The 18492-nt window shown below is 37.8% G+C and overlaps 1 protein-coding gene across 2 annotated transcripts in view; it reads right to left on the bottom strand.

Moving 5' to 3' along the window:
- grik2 (glutamate receptor, ionotropic, kainate 2) overlaps positions 1 to 18492 on the bottom strand; it is a 384084-nt gene that overhangs the window by 82985 nt on the left and 282607 nt on the right. For both annotated transcript variants that reach the window (XM_055013796.1, XM_055013797.1), the window contains exons 10-12: positions 18177 to 18290; positions 5548 to 5754; positions 2463 to 2686 (exon numbers count right to left, since the gene is read on the bottom strand). In XM_055013796.1, coding sequence (XP_054869771.1) covers positions 2463 to 2686; positions 5548 to 5754; positions 18177 to 18290 — 545 coding nt within the window. The remainder of the gene's footprint in view (positions 1 to 2462; positions 2687 to 5547; positions 5755 to 18176; positions 18291 to 18492) is intronic.

Raw genomic sequence — 18492 nt, 5'->3', positions numbered from 1 at the left:
TGGGACATCTCTCTCTAGACCATTCCAGATTCAGGAAGTATCCAAATCTAATAGGCTGTTCCAATAAAAATGTTGAAAGCAAAGCCTCTGGACTTAGAGTAGCTGAATGATTCATTTTGGTAAGATTCTTCCCACTTGCATAGATGTTGGTAGGATGCAGGGAATATGTTACCCTTCAGTATTTACAACAGGTGCATTTGTCCTGTCCTGTAGAAACATGATGACTTTTATTATGAAAAACCATTGTTACCTCACTGAAAAAAGGCATACATTGATTTAAATAATAATGTATAAAATATTAACATTTACCAAAATGCAAGAAAGGAAGTATTTAATACTTAAAATTTCTATCGGGGGGTGAACCCTCAGACACCACATTTAATGTGTTCTCCTTAATCTTATCTACCTCTATTCTGCTGGAGTAAAGTCCATATCTTAGACGCAGACAGCCTAGCCAGTTAAAGCTAAAACCTTTGCTTGCGTACTACAGGATGAGCGAGAAGACTTTTGACATCTACACTACTATGGTGGACGACCTAATGCCTGACAGTACATTATGAATGTATATTATGAACGTTTTTGTTGCATAATTCTGTCATGATGGAGGGATGTAATCTCTGCATTTTCTTTAGCAATATGAAATCTGTCTTTTGCATGTCTCATTTCATGAAATTTTGTGAGACAGTTATTTAATGCACTCAAAAACAGAGAAAAACATGCAACTGTAGCCCAGCATGCATTTGTGTATATCAGGAAAAAGAAGGAAGAAAGTGAGAGGGATTTTTCTAAACTTACCCAAACACTTAATTATTGTGATAATAGATACAGATAGGTGCATATTCTGAGCCAACTTAGATGACAGTTGCTGCTTTTTATTCCCTTGTGTGATCATATCGCCAGTAACATCGAAAAACATATGCGTTAACAGTAAAACTGCCAGGTCATGGCTGCAAGGGAGCCATTGGTGCCCAAAAGTTTTAGAGTTAACATTAACTTTTCTTTTGCTTTTTACTTCACTGTGCTTCAAACATCAGTCACTTGCAAGAGCAACTAGATCAAGAAAGTAAGCCTTCAAAAAGCATTGACCTAGTTTTACACTCTGGCAAATTTGTCCACGCAAAGACGCTAAAAGAAAAGAAAACCGGTACAAATGACCTACTATAGCAGTCTAGATGTTAGCTGCATCTCCAAACTAAACAGTCAAGCAGATGGATGCTAAAGCAAGTATACAGAATTGCTTGTATCCATTATATGTCCAACACGGAGCAATCTATGCAAGATTTTCATCCATCAAGTCTAGAGGTATTTCACATAAAATCTCAAAATAGAACAAAGATGATCTTTTTTCAGTTACGTAAAGCTCAGTTGCTGTATAATACCAATTCCTCCATTTTATCATGCTCTCTTTCTGTAGATGAGTACAATGCCCTAAACCCTCCCATGTGATTTTATCACCTATCATGACAAGATGTCTGAGACCACTCTATGGTCTGAAAAATACACTATGACATTTTTAGACATGTTCACCAAAAAGCATGTTTGGAGCAATCTATTTAACCTCTGCAGACAGCACTCCATCCTTGTGTTGGGTTTTCTCTGAACAAGTGCAATGCATTTTGAACTTGGGTAGTACCAAGTTCCTGCAGTTAGAGGCCTGAACTTTTAGGTTAAGGCTCCACTTATGAGATAATAATCACAGTAATATATATATATATATATATATATATATATATATATATATATATATATATATATATATATATATATATATATATATATATATATATCAGTTGGAAACTCTGGAACAAAACAAGTGGAATAAAAAGTGACAGACCATACTGAGCGATACTTATATTTGAAGCAAAGTGAAGGAAAAGACAGCAGTGAACTCTGAGACAGTGGGGACAGTGAGGGAAAGGTGGGAGAAGGGCAGCAGCCATTCACATTGAGCTTGACATATCCCACACACACTTATGCAGACATATATGAGCGCACAACCTTTCTGTCACTGTAAGGAACATACACACAACCCTAAAACAGCTGACAGACCTACAAAATCTCTATCTAAAGTCTGTGTTCCTGTGCATGTCTATATTTCCTCAGGGCTTTTCTTTGGGCCAGAAAGCCAGAAGTAGCCTAACAGCCATGCCAAGTGCTAATCTGAAACAAGGTATTGTACATGCAGAAATGAAATCTTTAAAAATGTCTAATGGTGGGATTAGGTAAGCCTTTATGTGATTCTGATTTGGTTAAACTGCATTACATTATGCGCTGCTAATGCTGCGTCGCTGCTCTGGTGCGTGTCCACTGTGTCAGTGCAGCCACTAAGTGGTACGCTTTTACTGTATATTTGTCAGAGTGCTCAGGATGTTGTAATTGTCAATATTCACCTGACAAGACTGAGAGATGGCAGCTAAGTATATATCTGTATGAAGCTGCATTCACTGGAAGCGGCATGTTACCTGGCTATGACAAACAGCACACAACTGACACCCAAGTAAGCCAGCAGAATATACATCCAGATATCAGGCGAGAGGGGGTTGAGGAAGGAGAAGACCCCAGGGTTGGTTCCGTTGGGCTTGCGGTACAGTATACTTATACCCAGTGTCATGAATGGCTTGGAAAAGTCGATAACCTTCTCGCGCACATATGTGATGGCGAGGGGAGCCACTGCCAGATCAGCTCTCTGTCAACAGTAAACATAAAAGGCAAGAGGGATAGGCTATAAGTTATGGGCACAGGAAACATTTAGAGGCAATCAAATTAAGAAAACAGGGTCTTTACACACTACAGAGTCTGTCCTAAGGCACTTAGCTAGAAATTTAAAGCCCTCTTTCTCTTTCAACTGATCAAATGCACTCCCACTATTAAATTCACTTTTTTCTCTCTGGACATCTTAGGTTTTGTAAGAGTTCAGGTTAATGTTTTGTTCAGGTGCTGCAGTGTGAATGGGTTTGCTTTTAAATGAATACTTACTGTGAATACATGTAGCTGATTGTGCCATACAGTGTTGTATTCAATGAACATTAACATGGTGTTTCCGACGTTTCCACAATTATATATAATATGGCATGCTTACATGTAAAATATGTGCTTTAAAGATACAGGGAAAGAATTTATCGAGTCTGCCGAGAAAAATCATGTTACCATATCTGGTCTGAGTGTAATAAATCTCAGGCTGCATTGTGACTATAAATGCTAAACATTCACAGCAAGGTCAAATGGTTCATTTCTCAAAGATACATCCTTTTTGTCTTACGAAGGTTGCCATATATCACTTGAGGAGGAATTGACTGAACTCACTGCTCACAGTGATAATACATGAAAAGTCTAGCTGATAACAGGCATATCTGAATCTAGCCAAACTACTCTAAAATAGTACAGGGTTTGTATTTTTATTCCACTTTGAACATTAGACAGACCAAACATAATTTTGCTAAATTCCTAAGACAAGACCTTTCCAACTTGTTTAGCTCAAACCAGCATTTCCTCCACAATCAAACTTCTCTCTGAGTCTGCACTCTGCAGTCTTCTGAGGCTCTGTCTACTGCAATCACCAAATGTTTAAGTCAAGCTCTGTGCAAAAAGTGGGGCAGGCCCACACTGAATACCATCTCGCAGGGGATTGGACCCTTCACCCATGAAAAGACCAGCCTATCTGTCACAACAGCCAATCTCTGCAGTGATCAAGAACAGAAGCAGAAGACAAGTGTGGAGGAGTTAAGGGAGACTTGACCCCTTGTGGATGTTGCTTCTAATGAGGTCACATATTGACTATTGAGCATGCAGCACCTGCTATTTCTCTGTCCGTGCAGTTTGTCCTAACTGGGACTTTGTTGGGTGTAATGATCTACACTGTGAGCAGATTGTGTGTGCTTGTGTGTGTGTTTTAATAAGCTCTGTGGGGGAAACAACTCACGACAGAATCTATACTCTCCTCGCATCACTGTACTCTCAAATTGTGCCAGTTGTTAACTCCTTATTTTCTTTCTTTTCTTCCCTTCCTGGTGTGTGTGTGCAATACTCCTCCACAATATATCTTATTCTTGGTTATTTCCAACCAAACATTTGGTTGGTTATAGATTTTGACATTTACCCTGATGTCTAAAAAAGTTATAAAACTATTACACCAGCATAAAATGAAAACAATAAACCAGAGAATTTTGCATATCTGGACAACTACATATCTGATATTAATAAAATCCAACAAGAGAGACACTTAAAGTGAATAATGTTCTTTTTAATCTCTATCTGCAACAATTATTACCATAAACTATATTTGAAAAATGTTCATCAGTCTAATGACTGCAGTGTATACTCTCATATTTTAAACTACCTCTGTTATCTTTTAAAGTTCCTTTTGCTGTGAAGCTTGTTTTCTGACCAATATATGACATTTAACAAATGACAGTTATCTAATATTTTGGTCATCACTGTTTAGTTGCTTAATGTATGGATTAGAATACATGGTCCAATTTCACTACTACAAAGAACTGTTCAGATGACAGAAAAAGACCTGTTGTTTCTTGTTTTTCATCTGTGGTATGACATTTTAGGTACTATTTATGAAGAAAGCGACCATCACTGAAGAAAATCTAATGCTTAATGCAGTTGTTGACCAATATCTGTTGTAATACACATCAAATTACATGCTTTTTATTAAACCCAAAACCATTCTCCCCAAAATTTTTGAATTTTTATTACTATGCTTTTTAATATCTTGTTCTTCCTCATGCTCCTGTAGATGTTCCTTCTTGATCTATCTACCAGTAATAATAGCATTCCACTGCCAAAATTATATGCTGTTTCAGAAAACAAAACACAAAAAATTCCAAATAAAACAAAACACCAGAACAGTTCCACTAACTGCTTTAACTTTGACCTACTGTGTGCATATACATGCTTCTACATCCATTGTGCATATAAAATGTGTAGAGTATGTAGTTCACTAAAAGTGACACTATTCTGTTTTTACTGTTATCATACAAACATATTTTCATTTATTTAAAACAGGAAATGATACAAATGAGTGCCATCTGACAGCACCTTAGACTCTCATTGTCAATTCCCATTTACAAATGAATGTTTTAAAATCTTTTGGTTTAGTTTATGGAAGTAGTTCTTATTATACTTATTTTAAATGTTTTGCAAGTGTGACTGCCTCTTTTCCCTTATGCACTGTGGGTGGCAGTGTGAATCGCCTGCACACTCCATACTGAAACTTTGAAATTATTATTATTATTATTATTATTTTTATTATCATTATTATTATGTCACTTTTCTACATGCAATAGCATAAGAGAACACTTGTTAACATTTGTGAAATGATAGGTTGGTCATGACAACATCTTAGGTATGCATACTTTATTTTATCGTGTCATATCGTCCTTTCACTTTTACCTCCAAATGAAGTGTTTTAGATAATAGTAGAGTCACTGAAAGTGCTCTATCAACAAAATGTATTAAAGTTGATCTTGTAGGTTCAAGTGCAGGTTTTGTTAGCTGAAATCACATTCACAGTTATTTAATTATGATGTAGAGACTCACGTGGTCCATTAGCTCCTTGACCATGCCATTCCACTGGCCTGTGTTCTCATCCTGAGAACCATATTTTCCATCTTCTACCAGGCGAACCTCATAAGTGAATCCCAGGATGTTGGCCAGCTCTCTCAGCAGATCTATGCAGTAGCCCTCAAAGCGTTCGTTCCCATACAGCGGTTTGTCAGACTTCTTGAACATCACATATGGCTCTTCCTGTTAGGTGAAATAGTGGAGGAGGGATGAGTCTCTGCAGCACTTGGCATTTTTTTTACCTACTGATAAGGCCTATCTGAGAGGATGTCTGATATGTGAGATAGGCTTTTGAGATGCACAAGTCCAAATACACACTGGCTCAGCTAGCGAAGCATGTTGAAAGCTGCTGTGTTTGTGTGTGTGTGTGTGTGTGTGTGTGTGTGTGTGTGTGTGTGTGTGTGTGTGTGTGTGTGTGTGTTGGCCAGCAGTCCCAGTTCTGTCTTGTGAGGTATGGCGGGTGCAAAGTGAGGCATGACCATAATACGAGATAATCCCCCATATCAATGACTCTGTGCTCCTCTCAGGCACAGCAGGCTGGATCTGAGCCCAGGCCCAGCTTTTAGGACACCACACGCTTTGTCAATAAGATAAGAGATGCTGATATAAGGACACAAAAAGAGAAAGCAAGAGCTGGTACATCCCCTCCGTTCACACAAACAGCTGGAGAAATTACTAATGTCTTTTTTCATACTGTTTCCTTTCTGCCTCCCGCCAACTGAGCATCTCCTCTGCCATATCCTTCTCCTCTCTCCCCCCACAATTCAGTCCGTTTCCTCCTCCGCCTGTTTCCTTCCCTTTCTACCTCTGCTCCGAGCACCATCTGTCTTTGTTAGCCTTAGATGCTTGTTCTTGCAGCTCGTCCCTCATTTCTACGATTCCCTTGTCTCTTTCAAACAAATAAATCCCAAAATATATCGCCAAGCAGGTGTTGTTTATCATATAACTATACCACAATTGAAATAAAGATACAAACAAAAATCATTAAAGATCACTAGCAGCTTTTACGCATTTCCCTGACTGGAACTTTCCATGGCAGTCTGAAAAAACAGGCAGTTTTTGAAGTATAGTATAAACATGCCCTGTCATAGTGATTGTAGACAGATGTTAAGCATAATGATTTCAGTGCACAGCATTGTGCTGAGACAAATTATGGTAGAATGATTTTTTTTTAATGGTTTGGCAGTTTTACTGAAATGTGTAATTACAAGCTGAATTCTAAATCATGTCTTGTTGAACCCTTGATCAAATTATCCTTATTTTACAACTGTGAAATTCATGTACAGTATCAAAATCCTGTGTAGAAGTTTTAGGAACCACAACAATGTACAGTGTTGATAAAAAGAAACCCCCCTCCTTGGAAGCCTTTTCAACACTGAAATATGGTCAAATTAACAAAGTAATATCAATTAATTAGAAATGCAAAACACAAAATAAATGATTGCATAAATCTGTGTTCCCTTTTACTCCTTTTTTTGTAAATTCTTGTCAAAAAAGACCATGTTTCAATGTTAAGAGCAAAAAGGGAAAATTTCCATGGGGGAGTGAATACTTTCAATAGGCACTGCAAGTCTTAGCGCTTGTCCTTCATCTTCCCTTGTGCTATTGGCTGATGAATCTGCAGCCAATCGTAATGCATCTGGACATGCATACAGGCTTTGGAACTGCATTTATTGGTGCCTGGTTCTGTGTTTCTGCCTCTTCACAGCCAGATTATTAATATAAGCTATTTGCTCAGGTCAGCTCACGTGAATTTGTTTCTCAGTTAAGGTAAAAAGAAAATTGTGATTTTGAGGTAATTGTGTAATTGTCTTAGGGTGTTATTTCTCCCACTTTTATATTTGAGCTACTACTATATTCTTGACATGGAGGCCTGTAGAGGAGAACTCCCATTACTGTTACAGTCCCTTTCTTTTGTTATTTTCTCTTCACAGGGACTTAGGTTAATGTAATCCTTCTTTTTGGGCAGTAATATATTTGTGATTTTATATATAAAAAAGGTCTCTCCCCTAAGCTACATCCAACGTTATTTATCTGGCATTGAATAGTTGGAATGCTGAGCAAATTGTTATCTTATATTTTTTTAAATTTTGTTTAATGTTACTCCCCTTACCCAAGGACCAACTTGGGGTCACAACATTCATTGTAATGCTGCAGAATAAAATTAGGAAGGATCAGACACTTCCTTGATGGCACTGTGCTATGAATCTAAAAAGAATTTAAACAGATAAATTGCCTAAACCTTTACATAACATGTAAGACATTGTCATATGTAAGTAATAATTTTATAATATTGTGAAATTATCAGTACATCAGAAAACACCCATGCCTAACCCGATTTTTTATATCAAATGCTTTTACTTTCACAGTACATAAAAGTTCCTCAAGTGAAAGCACACAGGAAATCATTGTTTTTCCTACTAGAAATATTATTGAAAAGCCTCTCAGTAAAACAAAATATGAAACTGGTCTTTTTACAGAAGACATTTTACATTCAATACGTGAAATATTTGAAAGAAAAACCTACACATATTGTAATGATTTATTGCATAGAAATTGTTATTTGGTTTAAAATAACATTGGCTGATTGGCTGATTAGCTATTTGTGTTAACAAGCAACTGAGCAGGTTTACCTAATAAAGTTGCCAGTGAGTGTCAGTTGGTCGGGTTTGTTATGTGTGCCAGGCATTTTCTAAGAAGAGTGAAATAAATTCATTTACCATCAGAGGTTTTAAAAACTGTTCCGTAAACAGAATCTGTAAAGCATTTCAGTGGCATTTATGACTAAAATAATGGTAAATTTGGTTGTGGAGTCCAACCAGCAACTAAGCAAGAGTGTTTCTTCTGATATCATCCAGGCTGAAATTGTTACTCCTGTCAGCTCTGTTGCCACCTAGTGGCAGATTCCCCCCCCCCCCCCTTTCTCTTTTTCCCTGGGTGGGTGGTCGCATGGTGTGTGGTATGAGACAGGTGCTGCCAATGGTTATCAGCAGAAGTGGTGGGTGAGCAAGTGGGAGTGACCATCTACCTACACTCTCTGACCATAAAAGACAAAAGCTGTCATCACTCATCGCCAGATCATTTAACTACCTAGTCAGTACTGACCCTAGTTCTCTCCAGCCCCTTTGTGCCATCATGTGACTCATTGATTCCCTTTTGTTCTCAGAATGGATTCCCACCTGCTCACCACTACACCCACATTCCTGCCCCACACCTGGTCTGCCTGGACCACCTCCCAAGACACACGGCGTTGGCTCCCACCAAGCTTCCTGGTTCCATCTGTGGACAGCTAAGTTCCCTGCTTGCCTCTGAGAGCCAGTAAATTAATGTATACATTTTCTAAGGTTGTGCTTCTTGTGTGCTATAGTTCAGCACGTAGCTTAGCCAGTAGCTTCCCAGCCACTGTGTGTTTCCTGGTTTTCAGTTACTAGTTAACTTTTGCCTTGTACCGAGGTGTCCGGCAGTCTACTCTAGCTCATCTACTGTTTTCTGATTTATTTATTTGCCGCGATGTTACTATGTTCTGAGACCTGTTAGTAGAATTCCTTGTTTTGTAAACTGAGTCTGGTTAATGTTTCCACCACCCTGCTAGGAGGCTGAGTTATTCCTGGTGATTCAATTTCCAATCTGCATGACCTGTAGCGAAGTCTCTTCCTATTGTAGTCTTTTGTATTTTATTGTAAATAAATTGTTTTTCAAACTCCTAACCCACCTGCCGTGTCTCCGTTATCCTGCTGTTGAGTCTCTGAGCCCTGGTACCCATAACAGAAATGTAAGTTGAATTCATTAAGTATGAATCAATATGACATAAGACATAACATCAAAACATCAGTGCAGTGTTGGAATCCACCATGTATCTGACCGTAGTTGCAGGAAGGTCTTGTACTTAAATATAGTCCAATGCAAATGTTTGGAAAGGTGTCCATCAGGATGCTTAACACCAAAGTATTTCACACATAGATGAAAAAAGACAGTTTTCCAAGGACACTGCACTGAAGATGATATTTAGAACATTTGCCCAACCAGACAAAGGACTGTATGTGGCCCTTGTTGAGACATTGTTCAAGTTTCAGAATAGTCCACTCTTTAAATCAGCTGTGGTTGGAAAAGCATATGCCATCATGGATTCTCTTTTAGACTACGAGATATTTTTGACTGTGTTGGTGTTCCTGTGCAGCTACACACTGACTTTGCTTTTGTCAAAGTAGCTTAGTCCATTGTGAAGGATCTCTTAGCTGTCCTTTGGATGGTCACAGAAATACACAAGAAACTAAAAAAACTATATCAAAGATGTTGACACTCTAAGATGATCTGTCAAAGTCATCATTGGAAATGTTGACTAGAAAATTCCTGGGTGTGTAAGGTTGGTGTTGCAGGTAGCTGTACTATTCTCCTGCAGTGACTAATAAAACATGCTTCTTTAGAAATGAAAGCATCTCTGCTCTTTGCTCTCTCTAAGACATTACACAGTATATTATCTGCAGCTCCAGCCATTAGCCTAAAGGTACTCCATTTGCACGGCAACATTACGCAAGTGATTTCCAAAGTAGATAAACTGTTGATAGGCCAAGATCTCAACAGTAATTACATCATGTTTTATAGTACATAATCCCTGAGAGAAACTGATGAGAAGCTGGATGAAAGTGTGCATCAATCAAATGTAACAAACCCAATTATTGTCAGCCCTCCCTTCTTTTCCTCGCTACTCACAGCCATCACACATCTCCCCATGACTCAATGCTGATATGGCAATTACAGCTGCGGAGAGTCTTTGCTAATAACTGCAATCCAATCACTTCACAGCATGCACGGAAGGAAAGAAGACCCACGATAAATAATGACAACCCGCAATTTACTTGATATTGTTATTTTTATGCTTGTCTCCTCAATAATAGGATCATACTGGCTTTAATTTAGCTTACTTCTACAAGTTTTCCCAAACCACAGAGCATGTGCCTACTGTTTGTAAGCTTAAAGACATGCATAATGCCAAACATACAAGCACATAGTATATGTAAGCAAGCAAACTGGGTTTGTGGTAGTTCATTTTTTTGATTATACCACATGTACAACTATGGCATATCTATTTATCTATAGAACAATGATACCATTACAGTGGTACAATGATAACATCCAAGAACTCGGTGTAGCTGAGGAAAAGAACATTGGAAACCAACTCCAAGACAACTGCACAAGTCATACACACCTCCAATCAATCAGACCATCACAAAGAGCGCCTATGGATACAAATTCAGAAGTGGAGCAAGCAAAAGCAACATCATGTCTATAGATGACGTCAAACTATATGCCAAGAGTGAAGCAGACATCAGCTCACTGATCCACCTCACCAGGATCTGTGTGTGGCCACATGGTAGCAAAGACAGCGAACGTGTAAAATGGGAGCTGTGATGAGAACACAAAGAGGTCAGCCACAGCATTGTGCCTCCACGGCATAACACAGGTGCTAAGAAGTCAGCTTGATGGGAGGAAAAATATCCAAGCCATCAATGTGTATAGTGTTGTGAAAAAAAATATTTGTCCCGCCTCTTCCTTTTGCATATTTGTGACACTTAAATGTTTCAGATCGTAAAATTTTTTTTATTGTGTGACAAAGATAACCCAAGAAAATACAAAATGTAGTTTTTAAGGATAATGTCATTTATTGAAGAAAAAATGCTGCCCACACCCAATTTGCCCAATGTTGAAAAGAAAGCACCCCCTTAGCTACCAATCTACCAAATGACCACATTCCTTTAGCAGTTGGGTTCAATTTCACCAGTCATATCCAACTATGATTATTCCCAGGCTTGCTGAACTTAAATATCACCTAAATAGAACATGTGTGGCATTTTGAAGTAGATAAAAGGTCTCAAAAAGCAATACATTATGCTATTTCATAAAGAGATTCAAGAACAGATCTGAAACAAAGCAATCAACATTTATATGGAAGGGTTTCAAAGCCATTGCTAAGGCTCTGGGACTCCAGAGAACCACAGTGAGAGACAATGTCCACAAATGGAGAAAACATGGAACAGTGGTGAACCTTTCCAAGAGTGGTCAACCAAACAAAATTTCATCCAGGAAGTCTCTAAAGTACCCTGGCGAACACTTAAAAAAAAAAAAAATCAACTCCTGGCCTCATTTGCCTCAGTTAAGGTCAGTATAAATGATTCCACAATAAGGAAGACAATGGGGAAAATGGCATCCTTTGGAGAGTTGCAAGGTGCAAAACCCTCCTAACCTTAAAGAACATAAAAGCTTGTCTGGCATTTACAAAAAAATATATAAAATAAAAAAATATGAAGATAAGCTCCAAGACTTTTGGGATAACATCCTGTGGACTGATGAGTCAAACGTGGAACTATTTGGAAAACATGGGTTGCATCTGTTTTAAAGCCAATACTGTGTAGTAGACTGAGGAGTCGGACATTCCAAGGCAACATATAGATAGTCCAGAGGCCCTTTCTCGAGCGATAAATTTGGAATTAAACCATTTCAGAAGATAGTTAATCCAAAACTCACATCCAAATGGAACATCCGCAGATTGGAAGTTTACCACTAAAGGACCACTAACAGCTCTCTTGGAGACAACATGATGCCTTCTACCTCCACCAGAATCTGATAAGGGTTATAAGTGTCAACTGTGAGGAAAGCAACACCTCTGAGAAGGGGAGATTGCATTCTTCTTGGTGAACTTCTGATCACCCTACCTAACACAGAGAACTTTCTACACAGGAATGAATTGAACAGTTAACATTAAGGAAATGCATCACCAGATGGATGATCTGGACTCAGTTTCTGATACCAGGGTGATCAGGACTAGTATGGAAGAAGAAAACATCAAATCTGAAGTGTTTAAGGAGTTCACACGAGACACCAACACCCCTCTTCTCTATATCACAGACCACAGCCATAAAGGCAGAGATAGACTTTTTACTTTAAGCATATATATTTTCTAGGTCTTATTTTTCTTATTATTGAATGTATATGCTTATATTTTTAGCTATGTTATAAATGTACTTTCATGTAGCCTAAAGTCTACAATTTATAGGTTTATTTTTCTTTTTACACCTTTTATTATTATTTCAGGAACACTATGAGATAAACATATTATGTTTGGTGTCATTCTAATCCCATATGTAGTGAGATTTTAGATCATTGGTAGTCAAAAATAGAAGAAATGAATTAAAAGCAAGCTCTAGAGGTGTCTGGTCTTTGACCTCTCCTGGACAGTGAAGCTCAACACCACCCCTTGGGAGGAACACATCTGTGATTGGTTAGATGCAGATTTGAATTTGGCTCCAAAATTTTCTGCATACAAGAAAGTCACTGGAATGCAATGATGACTCATCAGAAAAAAGAGGGTGTTTCTGAAGTGGATTAGGACTGAAAACGATGACTTTAACCAGTCTTAAAACTGGGTCCTCTTATGATAGCTTAAAGAAACAAATGGCTTAAACTAGGGCTTTGTTTTCCTGTTTCACTTAAAGTTGGATTTCTTAAGTTAACAGTAATGATACAACAGTGCAACTTTTATTTATTTATTTTTATTTTTTTGTATAACTAGGAGCGTTAGCTCTTTGTGTTTCTACTTCGGCACACTTTTGCAACGCAAACCTGCCAACATGTCTCCTTGTCTCAGCGTTCCTGAACCAACTCATCCAGCAGATCATCACTGCTCCACATCCTGCAGCGGCCTCTATTTCACTACTACAAACGATACGCAAGTATCACTTTCCTTCTGCTAAATGGGTGAATTTGTAATTTTCCGAATCCAGAGTGATTCTAAGTTCATCACCTTTCTACAGTTCATTAGTTTGTCTGCCTTTATTCATCCACTTATGCACTGTCTGTTGTTTTTACGTTATTGTTGTTTATTGTTTGTAGTATTAGTTCATAAATGTTTGTGTATAATTATCACCTGTTCTATCATGTATGTCTTTGTTTGGTTAACTGGAGGTCAGAGAAATCAGAGTTTACAATTTTTGATTATGAGACTGATCGATAAATATATTTTGGTGAATGAATGATTATTACACCTGAACTATTCCTGATTAAGGTCTCTTGGTGGCTTAGGTTAAATACCTAAGTGGTGCCCCTGATAAACGAGTGCAGTGTTAATCATTAAATGTAGTTTCTACAACTATGTGGTGCGACTGCATTAGGCTATAGATTTTTGTTACATATAATTATATTTCCATGTATAAGGCTATTTCCACTACATACAAATGTTATTACAACTGAATTCCACAAGTGTGATGATTTGGAGCTGCTTTGCTTCCACAGCACCTGAACGACTTGTCATAATTGATGGAGCCATGAATTCTGCTCTCTATCAGAAAATAATCCTAGATAATATCTGCCCATTAGTTCATGATGTAAAGCTCAAGCACAAACAATGACAATGACCCAGAGTAAGTCCTTCTCTGAATAGCTCAAAAAGAACAAACGTAAGGTGGCCGAGTCTAATTCCACAAATTAGTTTAGAAATATCTACATTCAGTAGTTTTTAGAGTAATGACTAGAATAAATTATTTAAAATAAATCTTACGTTCCATTGTTAAACACAAACAAAAATAGAACACTTAAAAATTAGCTGTGTATTTTTGAACACTCAAAAAAGACAGCATATGCTACTTGTAAATGTCTAAATTTAACATTTAATTCATTCAGAAATCTTGTAGATGAGATGATTTCCATGGAAGCAATAAAAAACCAGAGGCAATCTTGAGTATTAGTATAAGGTCAGTCAAAGCATGGTTGAATGGGTCAAGTCAGTGCATCTCTGCCAGCTTGTGCTGTTATTTGTTGCCACATTTCACTACAAATTTGCACATGAAAATTATAGTGTGTGAATCACATGATCTTTTGCTCACTTTAGTGGCTAACTCTGTTTACCAAGGCTGGAAATGTGCTTAGTTGCTTGATAACTGAAACATTTTTTTTTCCTGCTTTCCCATTCTGATTAGTAAAGATCAGTCTTTAAAATGACAAATGTGATTGGTGATGCTTATCATCTGTTGCTAATTACCACTAAATCCATGAATAACTTGATGACACGCCAAGATAAACCGGAGCTATTGTTACATTTGTCTCTCCCTGCAGTCTAGCCTGCTAAGGTGTGTTGATGGAGTAAAAGAAGAACCCCGTAACTCTGTTACTTTGTGATGTGCCGCTCAGTGTTTCTGTCTCTGAATGTGTCTTAAATGGTGAGACATTTTCTGAGTGACTGTGCCATGTTACTTTCAGGAATCACAATATTTCTGTTAAATTTCCTTCATTTGTCATGAATAAAAATAATCAATATTTAAATAAATATCAGATCATAATTACCTAATACTGAATGAATTGTAAGTGGCCATGTAAGCGAATAAAGACATCCTTAGAAAGAACTGAAGGTAAGTGAATAAGTATTTTTGCAAAGGTACATATTAGAAAATTTACTGCTTCTCAGAGTTCTGTCTATTGGTTATAATACCACTGGCAAGAGAAACAATGTGCCTGATAAATTGTTCGATACAAAGCAGAGCCGTAAACCTTGAAATCTTATTGGACAATCAGTACGTCAATTTTCCCTGCCTGAAATTACTTTGACCAAATAAGAGTCCTCTACAGTGGTGAAGTCAACTGGCAATTTGGGAGTGCAATGCTTTGGGGTACTCTACTTCAATTGAGTCGGAAAGCAGCATCACCACAAAGTGCTTGAAAAAGAAAGAGCAGCTCAGGCAAAGCACTGAAGGATTTTTCAAGAGGAAAAGCTTAAAAATAATGACATCTTTCGAGGGAGTCTGTTATGGCTGAGAGCCTTTCTAGTCTTCTATAATTGGTCCCACATAAAGCACCATTACAATTTGATTTGGCTATAAACAGACATTTAAAGCTGCTATGTTTAATTTGCACACCATTGGCCCAATTGGCAAGAAGCATCTCTTAGAATTTTGCAGACTTCTTTACTTAGAATTCATCGTAGACAATGTTAGATAATTGCACGAGCTGGGTTTATCTTTAGCAATTGGTCAATGCCCTAATGTTATCAAAAGACCTGACTCAGGTGATATGGACATATTGAGACGAGATGCATTTTGTTTCCTCCTGCATGTTCTCTGACTGTGTTCGGCATAACTGTTATGAATAAAACCAACCAACTTTGTCCAAGACTTTCAAATTCACTGCAAGTTACAATAATAAAACTTTGCTATTTTAAATGGCTTTTGGTTCACAGTAACATCACTACAATAACAGTTGCTTTATGTCACAACTGACTTGTGCACACAGCTAATCTCAGAAAAGGGGGCCTGATAACAAGATTATTGCATTTGGAGAGATCTGTTACTAGTGCATCTTGCAGTTTCTTTGTTTTGGTCTGGTAAAGGTAAACTGTGGTTCAGTCCTTGATTAATCTAATTGCAACAGGATAAACTACACTTTAGGTCCCCAACCCCTGCCATGGTTTCCCACGCTGTGTGCTTTATGTATGCACCAGTATCAGCCAACTATTACATGTTGTCAAGAGCCCCAGCAAATGAGCAACAACAACCAGCTTTTAATTCTGCCAGACTGGAGGTAATGAAGGGGATGATACTGCGTGTTGAATGTCTATTGTACAGTTATTCCAACAAGTGACACGTTGTAAACTGTAAGCAATGTTATTATTGTTCTTATTATTTAAAACCTTCTTTTTAATAAACGTATGATCTTTTTAACTGGTTAACTAGGAATTTTGAGTAACTGAAGTTGTATTTAGCACATTACTTGTGCTACATATTTATATTAGTGGTGGGACGCGCTAAAAAAATGTAATCTAATTAATCACAGGCTGTGTAATTAATTAATCACAATTAATTGCAGTTTTGTGAAATAGCAATATTTGACACAATAAGTGAAGTTTTTCAATTCAAATAAAATTGTGGTTGACAGTTGAATCAATAAATAGACATATACGTGTTTATAATTTAAAATTCATTTTAAGAAAGGAAAATGGGACATATAGAAAAAGTGATTTTGATGACTTAAAGCCTGAATTTAGTTGTTTTTTCCACTGTATGACACATAAAATCAGCATAAGTAGTTCAAGGAGCTTCAGAAAGTTGAAAATCCACAGATTCATTCTGTTTTCATCTTTTCTGGGTCTGATAAATGGTGGCATTTTGATGGTTCTTTTTATAGGAATATCAATTTTTATTTATGTAATTTTTTTTATAAACAAAGATTTTATAATTAAGTTATTAAAAGAGATATTTTTGTTGTTTAGGTTATTCCTCCTCCAAGGAGGCAGAGCCTCAACGGAGTAAAAACTTAAACCACAAAAATGTTTCATTTCTATTTATCTGCATTTTTCATCTGTCTACTACATTCACAGATGTTCTACTCAAGCGGACTCCACAGACAAGCTGCCAACATCAGGAGAGACCCCTCTCACCCTGGTCACCACCTGTTCACCTCCCTCCCCTCAGGCAGACTCAGAACCATCCATACTTGGTCAGACAGACTGAGGAACAGCTTCTTCTCCAGAGCTGTGAAGAGTCTAAAGTCATAATCCATTATAGCACACTTAAAAACATGCAATAATTGCTCAATGGATACTTTATAAATGCACCTTACTGTTCACCACATCTTTGCTGCTACTTGTACACATACTTCCATATTTATTTGATTTTATTTTTATACATATATAATCCTATATTCTGATTTCCAGTGACCACTGCAACATAGTGGTCACTGGAAATCACAATATTATAACTATAACTATATAATTAAGAGACTGCCAGCAGAATTTTGTTGTATTTTCATGTACATTAATAATGAAGGCATCTTATCTTAAAGTTAACCCAGCCACCATGATGCATTACCCATCCTCTAGCAGCCCTCCCTGTCTTGGACAGCCTACTGACTCTGAATAGAAAGTCCCAGACATGTAGCAAGCGTTCAATGTACCCAGAGGGCAATCCACTTATGTCAAAACTCATGCAAATATTCCATATACACTGGGGGACCTCATCTCATGCCGCCATCCCTGCTCAGGTAAGTTACTACCAAGGTGTTGTCTGACTACATGTAACACAGTTGTGGGGCAAAATGGTGCATCCTAGCCAGCTTGGATGTCCTTAAACACCAGACATGAGGTACATATCTTAGGTCCACTGCTTGGCCTTTTTGCAAGGTGTGGAGTTTGTGGACTTTATGAATTGCCTCCATCATTCTATCTGAACTACACAATGCAGAGGGCCCAAAGTAGGCCATGGGTTGGTGGCTGGAGCTATTGCAATAGGAAAGACAGGCCTTGTTTCAGACTGACATCGCCAAAGACTATGCGTCGTGCATTTTCTCTTTAGTTGACTTGCTTGTAGACATATTATACCACTCCAGAGAGTGATAGTAATTTGCCCTTCAGTTCAGCTAAGTGAAAATGGGAGATGGCAGCATCTGCACTCTGGGGTTTTGCAGGGGACTGCAGTGGGTGGTTTGTGAGTGCAAATTCTGTCTCCGGGTGCTGAGGCAAAGCCTTGACAGAGTTAACTAAAAGTTAGCAAAGCCTGTTTGAGGACAGAGCATGTACAAAAAATGATTCCAGCAAGAAATCAGAAAACAAACAAAACATAAAATACCAGTATGGTGGAGACGACCAAGGATCGATTCGACAAGGAATCAGAGACATTTGTAGTCTTCCCCTTCTGGTTGTCTGTCATGTTCAGGCCACTTGGAGGGTCCCAGGTACCAATCTGTGAAACAACATACATTAGTTTAATTGCTTGGTTGTGGCTCCAGAACAGATAAATACATATCTATATCTATATATCTCTATTTATAATCTATAAGATCTATATCTATAAACCTAATAACTGTTTGGGTCACTCTCAGCAACAACAACTCAAATCGAGCGTTTTCTAGAACTGCCAATGAGTCTTTCACATCTCTGTGAAG

The sequence above is a fragment of the Amphiprion ocellaris genome, chromosome 9, assembly GCF_022539595.1.
Source record: "Amphiprion ocellaris isolate individual 3 ecotype Okinawa chromosome 9, ASM2253959v1, whole genome shotgun sequence".
In the NCBI taxonomy this organism is placed as follows: Eukaryota; Metazoa; Chordata; class Actinopteri; family Pomacentridae; genus Amphiprion; species Amphiprion ocellaris.
The sequence above is the reverse complement of the archived record's forward strand: the minus strand, read 5'-3'. Positions and strand labels throughout refer to the sequence as shown.